The following is a 21,270-nucleotide window of genomic DNA, read 5'->3' on the forward strand; positions in this document are numbered from 1 at the left end:
GGGGGGGGGGGGGGGGGAACGGAGGCTGGCGGCGGCGGGCAGGGCTTTGACGCTTTGTTTTCGCTTTGCAATATTATCGTTCTTTTTAATTTTGATGATGTTTAAAAACACATGTAGTCACGCTTCGTAAAATGTGCCATCTGTTATGATCAACGCTATCTGGATTAGAAACCATATCACTCGATTCATTTTTAGCCGTACTATCATAATATTAGTTTTATTTACATCTACTAGTGTATAAATAATAAAACACAATGCTCAGAGTCAAGTATTGGAGACCTAAAAAAGTCAATAACAACGCGTAGAGCAGGTACATACATTCCCGAATGAGAGAACAGTAAATCTATTTGCAATCACACCATGTAATTTGTTAGGGTTGTAAAGCATGCGATAATAAGAGCATATATATCTATATTTCATAAATAATGTAATAAGAGCTCGATCAGTCATTAAAGATACACATAAACTTACAAGAATAAATCAACAATGCATAAAAATACAATATGAAACAGTAAGTTGATAGAGTAAAAAAATTGCTATCAGATTGATCTATACAACTGGCTCCAGAACTAAAAGCTCTGCTCCCAAGCTATTCATAAAACACATCAAGAATTGAGCATATAGCTAAGATTACACCTAGAAACTAAACTTGCCATACATTCTCTGAAGTTAATTAAAGGTTTCTGCACATAGCTGTTGTTAAGATTCATAAGTGCAACAAGGAAATATAGAATACAAAATTAAACTTTACTGAGCAGGAGACCAAATATGGAAAGAGTATCCATCAATTCTACAGCTCCATCAATCACAATAGCTATAAAATCAAAACTGCAGGTTCCTAGATAGAGCAACAGATTGCAATCGAGTTAAAGAACTCAGTACACAAAGACTACACAAAGAGTCTCAACGCAACACCTTTCAACCTGCCTGAGATAGTAATGCAACAGAGAAGTTTACATGTTCAAACTATTGTACTTAAACTAAATCCTAGTTTTCAGTGAATTTTCATCATCATCGAGCACACAAGCATAACCAACAATACTACTCAGAGCAAAATAGAGTAAACTCACATCGAGAGTTGATGAAAGGAGCGAACAAGAGGGGCAAGGCATGACTCGAAGGTCGCAGTCCTATAAATCCAATCATTCGTCGTTGCCACCGGCGAGAAGGAAGACGGAGATATAATACTCACCGCACTGCGACGGCACATGTGGGCAAGCCTCAGCTCCACAGCTCCGAACACCACCAATCTTTCACTTCCCAGCACCGATTGTGCCGGCCAAGCACAAGGGAAACCCCGGGCTCCAACTCACCGATGCAAAACCAAGAAGAAAGACCAAGGGGAAAACAAAAATGTGAATCAAACTCGTGTTCAGAGAGGAGAAAAACCAGGGAGAAGCTTAAAAAGGGATGGCCTAGGCGCCTGCACACACCATGATTCGGTCCTCACCTTCGAATCAAACGGGCGCCCCTCCATCCAGTCACTCCAGTGCCAATCCGGCGGCCATCAAAACAACCAGCAGAGCCCCATACGCTCACAAAGGAGCGGAGGACTCGGAGGAGGCCGTTCCACCGCCGCCGCCAGACCAAGCACCAAGAGCACCATCCTTATCCCCTCTTTTCCTTTTTCATCCAACCCTAGTAGCCGATGACTCAATAGCCAAGAGACCGCAGGCTTGGGCCAACCAAAGGGAGAGAAGGCCCGACCAACTGCTGAGTTTCGGCCCACAAAGAAATTTCATCACATTAAAATTTCTGAAATTTACAACATTCCCCACCAAATTTTAATGTTGGAAGTGCTCGGTTTTATATATAGGATTTGAGTAGAGTGTACCTTTTGGGTTTGAACATAATACCTAGTCATATAGACTTTGGCTCGAATAGACAGCGGAGGATTATACCTTGATCCTCTTTTTTGGTGTACGAGCTTCCATCCATATAACACTCTGTACTAGGCTACTTAGCCTTTAGCTCTCGAGTTGGACATTATGGTCATATCCGAGTACCATCATTCATGAGTTCCACCTAGAGAAGTACCCGGCTTATCTATGATTACGACCACACAATCATAGTCACATAGGTGAATTCTCCTAAATGTCCTGTTGGATGACATATATTGTCATATGGCACTGAATTCATTAAGAGCCAACATGTCACCCTCTCCTACAGAAGAGCAAAGCAACAAATGGGATTAATTTTCTCTTATATCCACACAGCTTGTTTTCCTAGAGCCTAGTTCACAGGATCTTCGATCTCCTACGATAAGTTACTTCCGGTGTGAACCTTATCAGTGGGTAATAATCCTATTCCTCTTGACATTGCTTGAATGACTGTTCTAGCCATTTCTTTTGTGAAAGGATCTGTAAGGTTCTTTTCAGACTAAATATAATCTACAGCGATTATACCCATCTCTAATGCATGCCTGAGCAACTTGAGTCGCCATTTTATATGCTTCGAAGTCTTCATATTGTCCTTCCTACTCTTCTCCTTAACTAGAACGATTTGGTTATCGCAGTAAGTGAGAATAGTCGAGATTGGTTTATCCAATATCGGTAGGTCAGAAAGGAGTTCTCTAATCCATTCTGCCTCTACAGCTGCTGAATCTAGCGCCACTAGCTCAGCCTCCATCGTGGAGCCAGTAAGGATGGTCTATTTAGATGACCTCCAAGACACGGCTCCGCCTGCTAGAGTGAAGACATATCCACTTGTAGCCTTCATATTATCCGAGTCACTGATCCAGTTGGAATCACTGAATCCCTCTAAGACTCTAGGATGGCCAGAAAAGTGAATCCTTAGGTTATTTGTCCCCTTCAGATACTTAAGTATCCTCTTCAGTGCTATCCAATGATCATCTACTGGGTTGGACGTATAACGACTCAACCTGCATACTGCATACGAGATGTCTAGCCTAGTTGCACTGGCCAAGTACATGAGGGAACCTATCACTTATGAATATTTTAACTGGTATTTCCCATGGCCTACAATTTTCTTTAGCTTAGCATTTGGATCATAGGGTGTGGCTACAGGCATATAGTCTATCATACCAAAATGTGTAAGTACCTTGTCCATGTAATGGGATTGACTTAGAGTTATCCCATTCTCTCCCTTTAATAGCTTGATGTTTAAAATTACATCAGCTTCTCCCAAATCTTTCATATCGAAGTTTTGAGATAGAAAAGACTTGGTCTGGTTAATCATTTCCAGGTCCGTCCCAAACAGCAATATGTCATCCACGTATAAATATAGAATGACACCTCGACCCCCAACATAGCTATAATACACATAGTTATCAGCTTCATTGACGCAGAAGCCGACTGAAGTCGGTGTAGTATCAAACTTTTCATGCCACTGCTTAGGGGCCTGTTTGAGACCATATAGAGATTTGATTAGCCTGCATACTTTACCCTCCTGTCCTGTTACCACAAAACCATCTGGCTGCTGCATATAAATCTCCTCATCCAAGTCTCCATTGAGGAAAGCGGTCTTGATATCCATCTGATGCACAAAGAGATTATGAGAAGTTGCCAGTGCTAAAAGCACGCGGATAGTGGGCAACCTGACAATAGGAGAGTACATATCAAAATAGTCTTTTCCTTCCTTTTGCGTTAAACCCTTAGCCACTAGTCGGACCTTGTACTTTTCTATTGTACCATCGGGTCTGTGCTTTCTCTTGAAGATCCATTTGTAGCCGACTGGCTTGCAGCCAACTAGGAGGTCTGCTAACTCCTAGGTTCCATTAGTGATGATCGAATCCATCTCACTACGGACTGCTTTCTTCCAATACTCCACTTCTAGAGAAGCATATGCCTCTAAAAGATTTCATGGTTCATCATCCACGACATTGGTGACAAAGTCATCTCGCAGTAATTTTTCAGTTCTTTGCCTTTTGCTCCTCCTAAGTTCCAATTCAGGAGTCGTGTCATCACCACTCGGAGGAACAGAGTCATCAACTAAAAGATCATGGGTAACAACTCCCTTTTCTCGCATAGGAAAGATGTCCTCAAAGAATGTCGCATCCCGAGACTCCATTATCGAGTTGACGACAATGTTTGAGACCTCAGAATGGACTACTAGGAATCTATAGGTGATACTCTGGTGTGCATACCCCAGAAAGACACAGATGACAGTCTTTGATCCTAATTTCCTTTTCTTCGATAGGGGAACATGTACTTTAGCTAAACAGCCCCAAGTGCGAAGAAATGACAGATTTGATTTTCTCCCCTTCCATCCTTCGTAAGGGGTTGCCTCGCGATTTCGAGGAGCGACCCTGTTCAGGACATAGTTAACTGTGAGAACAGCCTCATCACACCATGAGTTATCCATACCAGAACTTTGTAACAAGGCGTTAACCAAGTCATAAATTGTTCGGTTATTTCTTTCGACTACTTCATTGACCTGTGGTGAGTGTGGTGGCGTAAATTCATGGATTATGCCAATTTCTTTACAGAACTCGAAGAAATCCCTGGGAATATATTCCCCACCTCTGTCAGACCTCAGTCTCTTTATTGTCTTCCCTAGCTGGCTTTCCACCTTGGCCTTATAGATCTTGAAGTATTCTAATGCTTCATCCTTTGTTCTAAGCAAATAGATGTAGTAGAACCTAGTAGCATCATCTATAAGCGTAAAGAAATATCTTTTGCCACCCTTAGTTAATATTCTATTCATCTCACACATATCAGAATGGATTAGCTCAAGTGGCGAGGTGCTTCTCCCCTTGACCGAGTGAAATGGTTTGCGGGGCTGCTTTGCTTGCACACACAGCTCACACATATGGCTCTTGTCATAATTATATGAAGGAATAAAATCCATCCTACTCAAACGTATAATTGCTTCATTATTAACATGACACAAGAGAGAATGCCATATATCAATATTCTTATTAGAATATGAAGAGTAGAAAATATTTGCAGAGCTATCAAGGATAGAAATACGGAACATGACTCCGTAATCATAGCCTTTTCCTACAAACGACCTACACCTGATCAACACTACTTTATTTTACTCAAAGACTAACTTTATTCCTTGCTGGCACAACATTGATCCACTGAGTTGATTATGGGTCATGACAGGCACAAACAACACGTCCTTGAGGACAAGAGTCTTACCGGAAGTCAGCTTCAGGCTCACTTGTCCTACTCCACGTACTGCTACCGAGACCCTGTTCCCCATCAGTACGGATCCACCATCTGCGCCCTGAAGAGAAGTAAAACATGTATGATCAGCACAAATATGCCTTGTAGCACCTGTATCAACCCACCAACTTACTAGTGAATTTGCCATAAAGGCCTTAGATACATACCCACTAGTGGAGTCGCCTTTGCTGGTATCATCGGCCGTTGCAACCGCCACATGCACTTGGGCTTTGGCTGCCTTCTGCTGCTCAAGGTCAGCCCCTTGCCCTTATGATCGCAACATCTGTTGGCTTTGTGATCCAACCCGCCACAGATGTAGCAGACAATCTCGGGCTTCTTTCTCTTCTTCATAGCATTTGCCTTCGGTCTAGAAAAACCAGGCTTGGCCTTCTCTTTCTTCACATTCCTCCCAGGATGATTCTTGTGCTCGACAAGGTTAGCTTGAGTGGGCGCCTTCACCCCACCATAGCTTGTCTTAGACTTCTCCTCGACATTTATAGCAGCAATGAGCTCATTAAGAGTCAATTTCTGCTTTAAGTGCCGACATGCAGTGACAAAATCACGCCAAGAAGTAGACAGCTTGACCAGAATGGCATTAACCTGAAAATTCTCAGGGAGGACACAGCCATACTAGCCTAAGTCTCGCACGATCAACTGCAACTCATGGATTTATTCCATGACTGATCTGTCGCGTCCAATACGAAAGTTCAGATAGCATGCCACCATGAGCCTAATTGGCGTGAAGCTACGACCGAGCAATTTTCCGCCCTTCAGGCTAATAATACATGGGATCTTGTGCCTCGATCTTCTGGTGCTAATATTGTGACCGACAAGTGGGTTTATCATCACAAGTTCTTCCTACTGGTGCTCTTGATCGTTGGAAGGCTCGTTGGGTTCTTCGTGGCTTTACTCAGTGGTCTGGCATTGATTTTGATGAGACCTTCAGTCCAGTGGTGAAACCTACTACGATCCGCACAATCCTCTATGTTGCTCTCTCCCAGGATTGGCCTGTTCATCAGTTGGATGTGAAGAATGCTTTTCTCCATGGCATTTTATCTGAGACAATTTATTGTGTGTAGCCCTCTGGTTTTGTGGATCCATCCCACCCTGATCATGTATGTCGCCTCAACAAGTCACTATATGGTTTGAAGCAAGCTCCACATGCTTGGTATAGTCGCTTCGCCTCTCATATTATTTCACTTGGTTTTGTTGGTGCGAAGTTAGACACATCACTTTTTATTTATCGACGGGGTTCGAACACAGTTTATTTGCTTCTCTATGTTGATGATATTGTGCTCACAACATCTTCTACTGTTCTGCTTCGGCAAGTTATTGATGCTTTGCAGTGTGAGTTCTCCATAAAGGATTTGGGTCCTCTTCACCATTTTTTGGGTCTCACAGTCACTCGTCGAGATGGTGGTTTCTTCCTCTCACAACGACAGTATATGCTGGATATTCTTGAGCGTGCTGGCATGGCTGATTGTAAGCCGTGCTCTACTCCAGTAGACACTAACGCCAAGCTTTCATCTGATGGTGCGCCAGTGGCTGATGCTACTCACTATCGTGGTCTTGCTGGCGCCCTGCAGTATCTCACATTCACTCGCCCCAATATCGCTTACGCTGTGTAGTAGATTTGCCTATTCATGCATGATCCCTAGGAGCCTCATTATGCTTTGGTCAAGCGTATTCTTCGCTATCTTCAAGGCACTCTTAACTATGGCCTTCAATTACATCGTACCTCCACCACTGATCTTGTGGCATATTCTGATGCTGATTGGGCAGGCTGTCCGGATACTCATCGTTCTACATCTGGTTATGGTGTATTTCTCGCTGATAACCTTATCCTGGTCCTCCAAGCGTCAGCATACTGTGTCTCGCTCCAGTACCAAGGCTGAGTATCGTGCAGTTGCTAATGTTGTGGGTGAAACTAGCTGGTTACGCCAGTTGTTGGAGGAGCTTCATTGCCCAATTCAGCGTGCTACTCTTGTCTATTGTGACAATGTGAGTGCAGTTTATCTCTCGACGAATCCGGTGCAGCATCAGCGCACTAAACACATTGAGATTGATCTGCATTTTGTACAGGACAAGGTTGCAGTTGGTTCAGTTCGGGTCCTCCATGTGCCTACCACGTCTCAGTATGCGGATATCTTCACAAAAGGGTTGTCCTCTTCCATCTTCGTCGAGTTTCGGTCCAGTCTAAACGTCCGTTCCACTGCCGCTCTGACTGTGGGGGAGTGTTAGACATATGTGGTTGCACGTTATGCATGTCCCTTAATTAGGCATATATCGCGCATTACCTCTTTTAGACTCCCCTTCCTATTCTCCCGGATATCTATTTCTATAAGCCGGTTGTTAGGATATGGAAGGGGTTGTGCCTATATATGTAACCCGTGGCTGATCAATCCAATTATTGCGTGTGTTATCTCGCTCTCAGTAACTACTGCAGGGATGATAACTTTTGATTTTGCCATAACATTGTTATACGGTAATATACTTCAGTCACTCTTCATATGGCCATAACATGGTTACTCATTGATAATTCAAGTATAACGGACTTCAACTGTAAGTTTTACCAACAATTTGTGCCTTTTAAATATTTTACAAGCATGTTGCTTGATGAAGCAGGAGGTGCTTGCAGAAACTCTATCAATCACAACCATCTCCTGAAATCCTACTATTGTATTCGAATCGGTATTTCAAAACTGAAATGCCTCTATTTCAGGATTGAGGAATGCTCTGATAACTGTTACAGTGAGTACATGCATAATGATATTATTCAGAACTACATAACTCTCAATCAAAATGCATCTCATAGAGCCGCATATACAACTTCGACAAAAGTAGGTACTGTCTTCACTTTTCGTTCAAGGACCCACTGATGGCAAAACTTGAGGGGCACTCGTTGTCGAGGTTAAGAATCAGCTTTTGTGGCTACTCCTTCATCTGCAAAGACCAATAGGGAAGAAAGATAACATACTTCAGTTGACAAGAACAGACTATTTCTTTTGCTTAGAATATGCTGAGAAGAGAGTAATTAAACATTCAAAACAGTTGAAGAGCGTAGTTAAAGCAATAATGCGTTGACCAGAACTCTGCATGAACTTAAAATTCGATTTGTGTGACTGGATTGAAAGATAAAAATGTATCTACTCACCTTGCAGATGAGAATGGAATCCGCAGGTGATTTGCAAGTTTCTCACCCAGTGGTTTCTGCCAATCTTCCATTGCCTTTGCTTCAGGTGTTGTCCTCACAAGTGCAATCGCCTTTTCAAAGTGAACCATGGCAGCAGTAACCTCAGGCTGCAAAAGTAAGTGACTGAATTCGAACTGCAAGCAATGGTACATGGCAATGGTAATTGCCTAATTGGAGATGCCACAGCAGTAGCATACAAAAAGTAAGTAGTGACAAAATGGTTGAGAAGCACGAAGCAGAATTGACGAATTGCATAGACAGAGACAACCATGCAAAAAGCAACAGTGTGTATATATGTATGTGCGGATTTGTTTGTACTGCTGCTATTTCTTCCTTTGAATGCATAGGCAGAGCTCCTCCTACTTATTTTCCAAAAAAACAGTAAGTGCTGATTACAGCTCCATCATTCACCGCATGTTCCTTTACAGGGAACCAAAAAGCTTCGCGTGTATCAGTTCATTATCCATAATCCGCGCGATATCAACCAATACCCAGAGCACAAACAATGAGCAACAGTTTGGGCACTATACATTATAATTACTGTACAGCGTGCAACTGATATTCACCCTGGTTAGTCTTGACAACAAGTGTGACAACAACAGCGCAAGAGAAAAAAGAAGACGCACAGTTCCTGCTCTGAGTTCTAATCCTTGTACCTAATTGGCTAATTTGATACGTCGTTGTTGACAAGAAGTGTGACGAAACAGTGCACATAAAAATGATGCGAAATTGGGAGACACGATAAACAAAATGAGCTAAAGATGCAAGGCTTGTACTGCTGTTCCGGACCTGGCTCTCCAGCATCCGCTTGACTTTGGCAGCGCATCCGCCGCAGCACATCCCCTGAACGCGAACAGGATACGCACCGGAGTTCAATGACTGACGCATCCATTGGAACTAAACTGTGGCAGCAATCACTAGCTACTAGACGAGCGTTACCTCGACATGGAGCACGATGGCGTCGGGGTCGCCGTCCGCCGGCTCGGCCTCACCCAGAGCAGCCGCGGCAGCGCCGGCACCGGAGTCGTCCCCGCCGCCTCCTCCTCCTCCTCCTCCACCGAAGGAGGACGGCACGGAGATGGAGGCGAACCCGCGGACGGGGAGAGGGAGGCGCTTCCCCTGTAGTTACCGCGGCCTCCATTGGGAGAGCTTGGTAATCTTTCCCGCTGGTTTGCTTTGGTTTGTTTTGTATCCATTCGATTCGAGTTCCTTGCTTTGCTTTGGTCTGTGCTCGCGTGACGACGTGTCCCTGCCATCCAAGCTTCCGTGCATCGCATGTCATGCATGAGCCATGGATGGATGAACTGAGGTGAAACCGCAACCGAGCACAGGACTGCGAAACCACCTTCCGGACCTCAAAGCTGCGCACCGAGTGCTGAAGAAGCAGTATAACGCGGGCAAACCGGTACACGAAAAATGCTTGACAGCAATTCATGGAATTTCATGTAAACATGTGAAAAAGAATAGCAACAGCAAAATGAAGAACAGGTGCACGTTCTCTCTAATCAGCAGTAGTCACTAGTCAGCAGACAATTATCAAAACGAGGTTGATCGCAATGGCTACAAGCGATTCAAAGCTCGGCGGGGCAGGAACGGCATCCTTCCTGGTCTCCGCCTTCGGCAAAACATGCCTGAGATAAAGCCCTCTAAATTCCAACTGGACTTCATATCGAAGGCACAAAATCCATAGAGATTCTTCAACATTGTTGTTTATTAAGTAACTGAAAAAACGAGACGGATATGCCAGGGTAGTCATGGATCAACAGTCAGCATCCTGCTTCATGGCACGGCCCAACTTTCTTGAGCCGTGCTGCAGGGAGTCTCGTGGTCGCGGCGCAGCAACTCTCAAGTCAAGTACTATTAAGCTTCCAACTTCTTTGAGGGGTGCTGCAGAGACAACTTCCGTGATTTCTGCTTCATGGCTATGCCCTTTCTCTTCGGGGGAGAGTGTCTCACCCTCCTAATAAAGATAGTAAAATGAACATGGATCAGAATATAGCGTATAAGCAGGACATGCGTATAAATCGTGTTTTATTCACAGAAAGCTAATATAGCCAACAAAACTACATGGAAAAGCTATGCAATCCTGTCCTTCCATCAAATAACACCCACTCGAGCCTACAAAACTTTGCCACATATGAAGAGAAGGCATTGAAATCCAGAAACTCGCCAATACAAAAAGTAAAGGTGTTTTCTTTCCGAGTATCAAACATCATAACTAATTATTTCCTCAGGTGCCAACATCAGGACTCAGGAGTACAACAACAGACTGATGCTGCTGCAGCAAGGCAGCAGTTCTACCTAGGTTTTCAGTCCAACAAAATTGGCTCGGCCTGGGTCTTATTTATGCTGATATGCATTGCATTTGGTCCAACCATTCAAAGAAAACAATCTGAGCTACTACAGATAATCTTGTGGCTGGAAAAGAAACCACAATACACCCACTAAAACAACTTTGTTACGATTCAAACCTAAGAGTTATATAGTCCCTTTTAGAATTTTGGACCACATCATAATATTAGATCATCATCCTACCATGGATGGATAGATGACCCTATTCAACATAGAACTTGAAAAAGTCATTCAGGTAAAATTCAAAAGGGCAGAATCACTGCCACTCATGCAAAACTCAACTCACCAAGACAAGGAGACTCAGACCAAACGCAATCACTCGAAAAATGTTTCTTGTACAATTCAACATGGTACAATGACACCATCACATGTCACCAAGGAGCCATTTGAAATCCAAAAAGAAAAGTTCAACAAAATGGTGCAAATGAGAGACAAGTCAGACCTAGTATTGGACTTAGATCCCCAGCTTTGAGAATTAACAAGAGCTTCCCAGAAGTGGACTAAGGTGAAGTGCAATGAAGGGGCAACTGTGGTTAATTTCCACCTTGATTGCTTAATTATGTATTTCTAGGTTCTAGCTAGGACACCTTTGGTGGGGAAAGAAAAAAGAGAACCCATATCATGGCCCCTTGTCAAAGGAATCAGCAACTGGTAGTTTTTATCTTAACACTAAGGATTGTAAGGGACTAAGGGTTCTATTTAAGATACATATCATGCAATAATTGTCTTCAAAACTGGAAGAAGCCCCAAGTAACATGTAAAGTTGGGATAGCTTTTTACAACATCGCATTTGACTACCATAGTTACTCTCTGACAAACTATATGTTCCACTAGTGCTTTGAATTCCATTTTTCGAACACCACATTCAACTAATTTATAATTTTGTCATACCTACCACTAGTGCCAGATTTTCCCCATTCTCTTGTACATGTAACTTGTTCTTTGATCCAATCAAGGACTGGTCAATGGTAATGTCAAGGATGAGCTCAGTAACTTTTCTTTACTTAGAGCTTCTTCATTGACTTGAACAGTGCATTTTTCTCAGTAGTAGTGATCACTGATCAGGGGCACACTTTAAATGTGGTAAGTTGGTGTGGAAACTATCCAATTTTAATCCATCGACAGAGTTGGGAGGGTTGCTTCTTTGATTACTTTACTACATGCCAAAGGATAATAATAGTTATTAAGCAATTTGCAAGTTACAATTAAACCAAGTTTTATCCTCCTATTTCATCTTCATGTGGTATGCAATTGTGGCAAGCCGCAGAAGAAAAACACGAAGATCAAAGAGTATGATCACAACAACTGAAGAGATGGCTAAAATTTATTTCTCCTTCACCATTGAAGAGCCTTGCAAAACAGAATAATTCAAGCTGGAGCACCAATTTCTAGTTAGTACCATTTCTTCAGCAAAACAACCCATTTTATCTCCAATTCCAGCAAGAATGGTGATTGCAAGCACCTGACTATTTCCATAGGTGCACTCATGTTCCCATGCCTGCATGAACATGCTTCTAGGTGCACATGTGGGTGCATGAAATCGACATCTACTTAACAGCGACTGATAGAGATACTAACAAAAAGAAGTGAAAAGGAGGTTTGATTTCCTACATTGCCCACATGTGGAACAAATCCTTTATGCATTTTCAAGAATATATAAGAGCCATCGAGAAATGAATAACGAAAAACACCATTTCTACATTGCCCTCCGCATCCATTATTTCATACGATCACAACATACGCAACTTTGACCATATAAGATTCTAGATCTCTAGGTACAGATACATTTTCTTGGTCACTGAGAGTCAAGAGATACAGAGATTCTCACCTAGGTTTCTCGGTAGCCAGCCGCATCCCGGTCCACGGGAACTTGACCCCCTCCACTCCAGCATCATCCTTCACCTTGGCGCCGCCCCTCCTCTTCCTTCCAAGCCTCCCGGGGTTCCCGTACACGACCTTCCCACACCCGGCCCTGGAGAATCCCTCCCGCTCGTCCTCCATCCAGTGCTTCCCCTTCCCTTCCCCCTCCACCTCGGCGCCCTCCACAGCCTTCCTCCTGGCGGCTGCGGCGCTGGCCTTCCGCTCCCTCTCCCCAAGGATGGCCCCGATGGGGAAGAGGTCGGGGGAGACCGTGAGCGGGGCGCGGAGCGTGACGTAAGCCTTCTTGTAGTCGGGCTTGGCGGCGAGGAAGGGGCCCCGGCGAAGCTTCTTGCCCTCCATGTTGAGGGTGCGGACCTCGGCGACGGCGAAGCCGTATACAAACTCGAGGCAGCGGCGGATGTCGACCTTGGAGGCGGAGGGGACGGTCCGGACGGCGAACTCTTGCACGGAGGAGAGCGGGGCGGGCGGGAGCATTAGCTTGAGCGGGAGGCTGGCGAAGTGGATCACGCGGCGGCCCAGACGGGTGCCCATGGCTGCCGGGCGGCGGCGGTGAAGGGTTCAGGCGAGCGGCGTCGAATCGGTCGACTCCAAGGGTGGTGGTCTGGGGGCCTGTGATGTTTCGCCTATTGGGTTCGTTCGACAAGGTTCGCACACCCCTACGCAATCGGCCCACGAAGGCCCAAAGGTTGGAAAGCTCAATCCTAGCGCCAATGCTTCCGCCGCTGTACTCCTGTACCCTCTGCCCTACTTCTGGGCATGGCGGGGATGACGCCGGCGAACCTCTCCGACAGTACGAGTGTACGAGTCCCAACACTAGAAACCAATTCTTCCTGTTATTAAAAAAAATGTTCCACCCGTTTTTATCAAATGTTCCAAGAATAGAAAAGAAATGTTCCACTAAAAAAATTCAAGATCCGAAGGAGGATGGGCATGGAGGCAGTAGCGGCTTTTGCGAGCGGGAGCGGTGGAAAAGGAGGAAGACAAGAACGACACAGAGCACGGCAGGAGAAGACGGGAAAAGGGAGAGAGGCCGCTGCCTTCCCAGATCCAGGGGAGGTGGCGGGGAGCTCGAAATGAGCGGTGCCGGCCATGAACGGGATGGAGGAAATCGAGAAGACGAAGAACACCTCAGCCGCAGTGGCGGCTGACAGGAGCGTGAAAGGAGGGGTGTGAGGTGCGGGAGACTGATGATGTTAGGGGGAAGAAAGGTGGGCTAACGGGCTCCAAAGCAAAAAGATATGGAAGGGAAAGAGTAGGGGGTGTATAACATTCCTAGGTGTTTAGTGGATCCGGAATTCTTTGAAGTGTTGAAAAATTAGGAGCTTTTTTTATTTTTTTCATTAAAAATTTAAATAAATAAATCTAGTGTACTAGCTCAGACCAACCTGGACTATCAATGAACTCGAGTGAGCCTAAGTGCTTAGGCTGGAGCTCGACATAAAGTCGAGCCAAGCAAGGCAGGCTCAAGTTCGGCTTCATCAAAGCTCGAGCTTGGCTCACGGGAGCTCGTTAAAGCCTACACATGGGGAGGAGGTGAGGAAAACAAGCTGCTAGCTTGTCGTGATCTTGTCACTGTAGTCGCATGAACCTATTTTCTTTGCTGCTTCAAGTAGAGGGCAAGGAATACTTTATGGTGCTCATCATCATGCCGTTGTGGACCTCGTATAGTCAACGATGGGTGAGATGGGAGGAGAGACAATGGCTGGCAGGTTACGAATAGAGGAGGCGACTAACAAGATGAGGGTAGTAACAGAGGAGATGGTCATTCCCAAATGGATTTATCCCCAACGAGGAGACACCTCTCTCTGAAAGGATCGAATAGCCCAAGAGGGGGGAGGTGAATTGGGATATTAATTAAAACTTCTACCGTTTTAGCAAATAAAACTAAAAGAAAATGCGACTAAGGGATTTAACTAGAACTAGATAGCTAATCAAGCAAGAATTAACTAAGAAAGATAATCACTAAGAAGAACTTGCAATAATAACAAAACTCAAAATAAGATGCAAGAAAGTAAGGAGTTGGAGAAGACAACACCGATTTTTTCCCGAGGTTTCGAGAAGTTGGCACTTCCCCCTAGTCCTCGTTGGAGCATCCACCAAGGATGTCGCTCCCCCTTGAGTCACCAAGGCTCAAGTGCTCTCTCTTGATTACCCCTTCTCCATCTCCGGATTGGCGGGTATCAAACCAAGTACACCCTCCTTCTCCCGGGGCTCCCACAATTCCTCCAAGAGCTCACCGGGAAATCCTTCGATCACCAAGATCGTCTAGGTGTTGCCAACCACCAAGAGTAACAAGCCTCAAGCTTCGCTTGACAAAGACAAAGCCTAGACAACAACTAGATGCACACTTGCTACTCTTCAAGCACTCAAAGAAGTCCTTAATCCTCAACTAAGAACTTGGAATGGACATAAGTGCTCTCTCTCTCTTGCTTTTAAATGACACACCAAGTGTATGAGTTGCTACAGAGTCGCAAGAGCACCTGTTGAAACCAACTGAGTGGGTATTTATAGCCTAGAGATAAAAAATTAGCCGTTGGCTAACCACTCTCATTTTTCTGTAATCACCGGATAATCCGCTGGCTATATCCTTAAGATCACCGAATAATCCGGTCGGTTCAAACCCAGAGCCAGCTGTCACTAGCCGTTGCACGGCAACATTTGTCCGGTGATAAACTCCGGTGAACAACAGTCATCACCGGATAATCCGGTGAGTACAACTCACCCGACCCTTTAAATTTCAGAACCTTCTGCAAGAAATACTCCGGTGATTTTTTTTTGCTCTCACCGGATAATCCGGTGAGTTCAATTTGTCTGAGTTTCTTCACAACATTTCTCCGGTGGTCTGCCAGCTAAGTCACCGGATAGTCCGGTGACTGTAATTTTGCACTGTGGCCCGAAGCAATGCTCTCTGCAAGAAATAGTCCGGTGTTCATATTATGCAGCATCGGATAATCCGGTGAATACAAAGTTGTTTTTCTCCCAAAATTTTCTCTGCTGGAAAAGCTCCGGTGGTCACCGGACTTCCATCACCGGATATTCCGGTGTAACACTTCTGAACTTTTTCATATAATTCGGATGCCTCAATTAGTGTTTATCCGGTGAGTATTAGACATCCATCAGAGGATAATCCGGAGAATAAATTTTTTGTGAGCTCGTCCAATTCAACTCTCTTTGAGCTCTAGTTCCTTGACAGCTTCACCATGGACTTGTATGCTCTACCTAGTGCTAGAATTTAACAAGTGTGCATCATCTATATCTAGACTCACTAAGTCAAGCTACTACTTTTAGCCCCCCTTTATAGTACGATCAAAAGACTAAAAGAAAAGAAGACCTATACTACTCTAAGTATCCTCCATCTCCTTTGTGACACTTAGAACTAGAAGATCCTTAGTCTTAAAGCATATGTCCTTTGATTGTCCATATAAGCACTTTAGGGACCAAGATTACCCAAATGTCATTGTATACTGAATTTTTGATTCCCTTCAAAACAAATTGTTAGTCACAGTAATATAGTTGTCATTAATCACCGAAACACTTACTACTTATCTAGGGGCCTAGATGCTACAATCTCCCCCTTTTTGGTGATTGATGACAACACAAATAACAATAGAGATATGAATTTGAAGAGCAACCTATCATACTAGGCAAAAGAATGCATATAGCAATAAAAGCGAGATAAAGCCTAGCGCTACAAAACTATCATGCTAGAATAGGTAAGAATTATGCGAGCATGAAAATAAACACAATGTGATGACAGAACACAATGTGATGACAGGCGAAACACATCCATATACAGAGCCAAATAGCCTGTCATAACATCAAAATCAATCCATAAGATCCAACATTTCAAAACTAGCTACCCAAAATTCTAAGCTCCCCCTGAATCAAAATCTCACTACACCCTCCAGCTACTCTCTCTACCAACTCCCCCTATTACTAGACTCTCCCCCTTTGGCATCTAAGCACCAAAAAGAGAAAACTAGGACATGACTAAGCATCCGGAGCTGGAGAAGACGGAGGACCTGACGCTGTCGAAGAAGGTGCCACGACGAACTGAGAACCGTCGGCCTCGGAGTCGGAGCTGGACGGACTGTGACCCGCAGCTGCTGTCGCCTCAACGATCTGATCCTGCACTGACTGAAGAGTAGCATCTGGAGCGTCAAGTGCTGGCTCAGCGACTGAAGAAGGCACAACTGACAGCTGAGGGACATGGGGAGACACGACTGGCTGCTGCTGCTCGGGGACTGTCGGCTGTGGAGTGTCCTCGAAGCTCAGAGGACCAGTGGGTACAGGTGAAGCCAACGATGGTAATACTGGCCTCTGAGACATCCCAGCAGGCAGAGAGTACACTCCGGAAGCCAAGAGAGCTGACAAAGGAAAATTGGACCCCGAAGTACGCAAGAGTGCACTGACACTGCCTGGGAGAGGACTCGGTGCAGGAGCCGGAGCAGGTGCTGGAGCTGGCAACTGAAGGCCCTGTGCCTGGAAAAGAACGGAGAACAATCTGGCGTTGTTCTCACGGTCTGCCTGAAGTGCTGCAAACATGGCCTGCTGCTGCTGCTGTAGTGACTGCATCAGTGCAAACTGCTGCTCCTCTCGACAGCGAGCATCCTCTGCCTGAGCTACCTGCTGCTGCTGCATCTGCCGAAGGATAAGAGTGACCTCCGAAGGCACTGCAGCAGAGGGCTCGGTGGTAGCTGTCTCAGTATCTGAGGAGGGAACTGAAGTCTGAGGCGCACCCTGAGTAGAACCACCGGCCTCAGCATCGTGACGTCTCGGGAGTGGTGGAATGAACTCGATGTCCTCTGAGTCACTGTCGTCGTCATCCAAGTCTATGAAGGCATGCGGTAGCTCTGCCTCGGCCTCTGCAAGGGCTTGGTCCTCAGCTGCAACTCTGTCTCGCTCCTCTGCTGGGATTTGCCGCTGAGCCTGCGCCATAGCACGCTGTCCGCGACGTCTGTCCGTCGGAGCGCTAGGAATATAGTCCGGGAATCGCTTCGGGGATCTCTTGTAGTCGTCAAGATGCTCTGGATAATGAATCGAGCGAGCCAACAAATATGAGATGAAATGCGCGAATGGCTGCTGTCTGCCCAGACCCTCTGCTATGTTATCCTCAATCTCACACAAGATGAGATCTAAAATGTCGAACTGCTGACGAGTGAGGATAGATAAGAGCAACCACTGCTGGATACTGGTGATAGCCTCTGTGTTCCCGATCCTAGGCAACAGGCTGCGTCTGAGTGCAAAGTGAACTGCCCTCGCCTCCGGAGTCAGCATCTCTGGCAGTCTCAGTGAACCTGGAGGGAAGGGCGACCTGAACAACGGACGGATCTCGTCATCCGTCGGGAAAACACCACCGGTCAGAGGACGACGAGGAGGATGAGCGTTCGGATGAACGACCTCATGCAAGAATCTGGTACTCTCCTGAAGCCTCAGAGCCTCGAGCATATCTGCCCGGTACAATTTGTAGACCTCTCCCTGGAACATGAACTGAATGAACGACCTGTCGGGAGCGATCCACACTATCGCATAGAATACTCTGACCCAATCCCCAACATATCTGTCCACCTGAGTGAGGAGAGCGGTGAGACCTGGGAATGCATCAAAATGTTGTCTCACATCTGCTCCCCCTGCAGCTGACTGCAAGTACTCCTATCTCAGCGTCCTGTGCTGGCTCAACTGAACGCTCTTCCTGCCAAATGAGCGATAGAAGCTCTCCTATACCACTGTCCAGAACCGGGGATCAATCCCCTCCTCTCTGACCTTAGGGAACCACTCCTCGACTGGTACGAATCTCAGCCTCTTGATCCTCGGACCCTTGCAGGACGTGAGATCAAGCAAGCGGACCTCTCCCTGAGCTGGAGGCTGCTGCTCAGACTGCTCGGACTGCTGCTGCTGCTCAGACTGCTCGAACTGCTGCTGCTGCTGCTGTGCCTCCTCTGCCTCTAGCTCCTGGCGAACCCTCTTCCGGCCCCCTGACCGGCTGGAAGGCGTCGAACCTGACCTCCCGGAAGCACGAGTGCGGGTGGAACGACGTGTAGGAGGGGTGGTGTCGTCTCTGATCACAAAACCCTCCTGCCTGTTGTAGGCATCAACCGCAGCAAGCGCTCTGTCCCATTCCTTCTGAGTCTTCGACTTCTTCTGCTTCGGCTTCTCAACTGCCTTGCCCTTGCCCTTGTCACTGCGATCACGACCCATCTGACAGATGCAACGTGAAATATAGATGAGTGATCACATTGGGTTTAAGATTTCGAATGAAATTAACCCGAAACCGAACCCTAAGCATGGATGGATATGAATTGAGACAAACATGCTATGGATTCAGGCAAGAGACAATAGATATCGATCAATTGCATAGAGTAAGACTTGAATTTGAGCAAATTAATCAAAATAGGCATGAATTTGAAGCAAATGTGAACGATTTTGCTTGAATTTGAGTGAAATGAGCGATATATGGCACAAATAGATGAACATGCCCTAGTAGGTGATCAAAAAGGTGGAGATGAAGCTAATTTCATGATTTGATCACCGCAAGAGTCAAAATTTGAACGAAATTAATCTAATTTGACATGAATTTGATCTAGGGCATCATTGGTTTGAGTAAACCGGCCACAAATGTGCTCACCACGATGAAGAAGAGAGAGAGGAGGTAGTGGTGATGCCGGAGATGATAGCCGGCGGCGCAGGAGGAGCGGCGGCGGTGAGGAGGGCACGGCGGAGGCGACTCTGCGCGCGGGAGCTCAGGGCAGCGACGGGCGGAGAGCCGGCGGTGGCGAACTGGTGGCGCCGGTGGACGGCGCGACTGCGGCGGCGGCGCTAGGGAGCTGGGAGGCGGCGAGTCGGTGAGGTGGCGCGAGGACGTACGAGCGGCGGCGAAAAATGAGAGAGCCGGCCGACTGGGAAGACATATAAGACAGGTGGGTCCCGCAGTTTTTGAAAGCACCGGATAATCCGGTGGAGGCAACAGAGACCACCGGATAGACCACCGGACTAATTCTTGCAGAACCAACTTTCAGAGACCGAAAACTTCTTCTGTTCACCGGATGTTCCGCTGATCACCAGGAAAAGGCAGCGGACTAATTTTTTCAGAACTAAATTTTTGGAGGCCGAAACCTATTCTACTCACCGGACTTTCCGCTGAGCACAAGATAACATCACCGGACTTATGTTAAAATTTTGAAGTTCACAGAACTGATGAGCATCGGAATGTCCGCTGATAACTAAACTGATCACCGGACTATTGCCATGTTTGAACTGATCTGAGACAGAGATCACAGGATATTCCGCTGGTAAATTGAAAGGAGCGCCGGACTATCCGGTGATATGAAAAAAACTAGGCTGAACTATTTTCTCTCACTGAGTCCAAATTTCAAATAACCACTCAACATAAACACATATTTGGACCAGTTTGAGTGACATCTTTACCCTCTCAAACACTCCTTTGCAAATATTTGCCAAAAGACTTTACTATATAATAATTTTTATTTTATATATATATATATTTTTTTAAATTAGGCAAATAAGATTCAAAGAGTAAGAGATGGAACTCCAATGGAAATGTTTGAGCCATATTTTCTACGAACTTAAAGATTAAGACCTTAAATTCGATAGGATATGACTCAATAGGCATTAAGCACTTATATCAATTTAAACACACTTATAGAGTTGTATGCTCACATCAAGAGTGAACAACCATCTCAAAGAGTGATATTCTCCTTTGTGATCTGTCTACCGCCAATGCAAGGTTCATTCATGAAAGTAAACATGAGTGCATATTATATGACATGTGAATGCGAAGCGTAAAATTAATCTATCTTGTCATATTACTTCCCTTCTCAAGCTTCTTCATGGTGAACCCAACAACATGCCTTGAGAAGAACTAGTGACCCACCATCTCAAGCAAAACCCATGTTCACCATTATCTTGAGAAGGTTAGACAAGTTCCTATTATGAATGCATCTATATGACATTAGAAGCATCGATCACATTTAGTTCATTTCGTAATCTACTAAAAGTGGCTTCATCTAGAGGTTTAGTGAAGATATCCGCCAATTGATCTTCCGATCGAACACTACTAAGGGATATATCATTGTTTGCCACATGGTCTCTTAGAAAGTGATGACGGATATCAATGTGCTTTGTGCAGGAGTGTTGAACGGGATTGTTAGCAATTTTTACGGCACTCTCATTATCACAAAGGAGTGGAACCTTCTCTAGACGAACACCAAAGTCTAACAAGGTTTGCTTCATATAGAGGATTTGAGCACAACATGCTCCGGCGGCGATGTATTCTGCTTCAGCTGTGGACAAGGCTACTGAGTTTTGCTTCTTAGAACTCCAAGAGACTAAGGATCGCCCTAGCAAGTGGCACCCACCCAAAGTACTTTTGCGATCCACACGGCATCCGGCAAAGTCCGAATCTGAGTATCCAAGGAGTACAAAACTAGCGCCTTTTGGGTACCACAAGCCTATGCTAGGTGTATGCTTTAGGTATCTAAGGATTCTTTTTACCGCACCAAGATGAGATTCCTTAGGATTAGCTTGAAAACGAGCGCACATGCATACACTAAACATTATGTCAGGCCTAGATGCGGTAAGGTAAAGGAGTGACCCAATCATAGAACGATAGAGTTTTTGGTCAATCGATTTACCTGTTTCATCCAAGTCGAGATGTCCATTTGTAGGCATGGGGGTCTTGATTGGCTTGCACTC

General features: G+C 45.4%; 2 protein-coding genes across 2 annotated transcripts; both read right to left on the minus strand.

Annotated features, from left to right (window-relative positions):
• Window positions 1-7,848: 7,848 nt before the first annotated feature.
• Window positions 7,849-9,760, minus strand: LOC133910590 (copper-transporting ATPase PAA1, chloroplastic-like). The gene is made up of 5 exons (XM_062352934.1): window positions 9,671-9,760; window positions 9,265-9,444; window positions 9,115-9,168; window positions 8,287-8,432; window positions 7,849-8,075 (listed from the first exon to the last, which is right to left on the minus strand). Exons 1-5 carry the CDS (start codon window positions 9,758-9,760, stop codon window positions 8,072-8,074), a joined length of 474 nt encoding a protein of 157 aa, XP_062208918.1. The 3' UTR covers window positions 7,849-8,071.
• Window positions 9,746-13,192, minus strand: LOC133912617 (uncharacterized). The gene is made up of 2 exons (XM_062355456.1): window positions 12,506-13,192; window positions 9,746-10,285 (listed from the first exon to the last, which is right to left on the minus strand). Exons 1-2 carry the CDS (start codon window positions 13,087-13,089, stop codon window positions 10,186-10,188), a joined length of 684 nt encoding a protein of 227 aa, XP_062211440.1. The 5' UTR covers window positions 13,090-13,192; the 3' UTR covers window positions 9,746-10,185.
• Between the last annotated feature and the right edge of the window lie 8,078 nt (window positions 13,193-21,270).

Source organism: Phragmites australis, chromosome 3 (assembly GCF_958298935.1).
Source record: "Phragmites australis chromosome 3, lpPhrAust1.1, whole genome shotgun sequence".
Taxonomy (NCBI): domain Eukaryota; kingdom Viridiplantae; phylum Streptophyta; class Magnoliopsida; order Poales; family Poaceae; genus Phragmites; species Phragmites australis.

Excerpts from the sequence above, each read along its gene's own strand:
- LOC133912617 (XM_062355456.1), bottom strand. The coding sequence starts at position 13,089 with ATGGGCACCCGTCTGGGCCGCCGCGTGATCCACTTCGCCAGCCTCCCG. Across the intron at positions 10,286-12,505 it reads CTGGCTACCGAGAAACCTAG|GAGGGTGAGACACTCTCCCC; the intron begins GTGAGAATCTCT and ends TATCTTTATTAG.
- LOC133910590 (XM_062352934.1), bottom strand. The coding sequence starts at position 9,760 with ATGAATTGCTGTCAAGCATTTTTCGTGTACCGGTTTGCCCGCGTTATA. Across the intron at positions 9,169-9,264 it reads CCATCGTGCTCCATGTCGAG|GGGATGTGCTGCGGCGGATG; the intron begins GTAACGCTCGTC and ends GTTCGCGTTCAG. Across the intron at positions 8,433-9,114 it reads AGCGGATGCTGGAGAGCCAG|CCTGAGGTTACTGCTGCCAT; the intron begins GTCCGGAACAGC and ends TTACTTTTGCAG.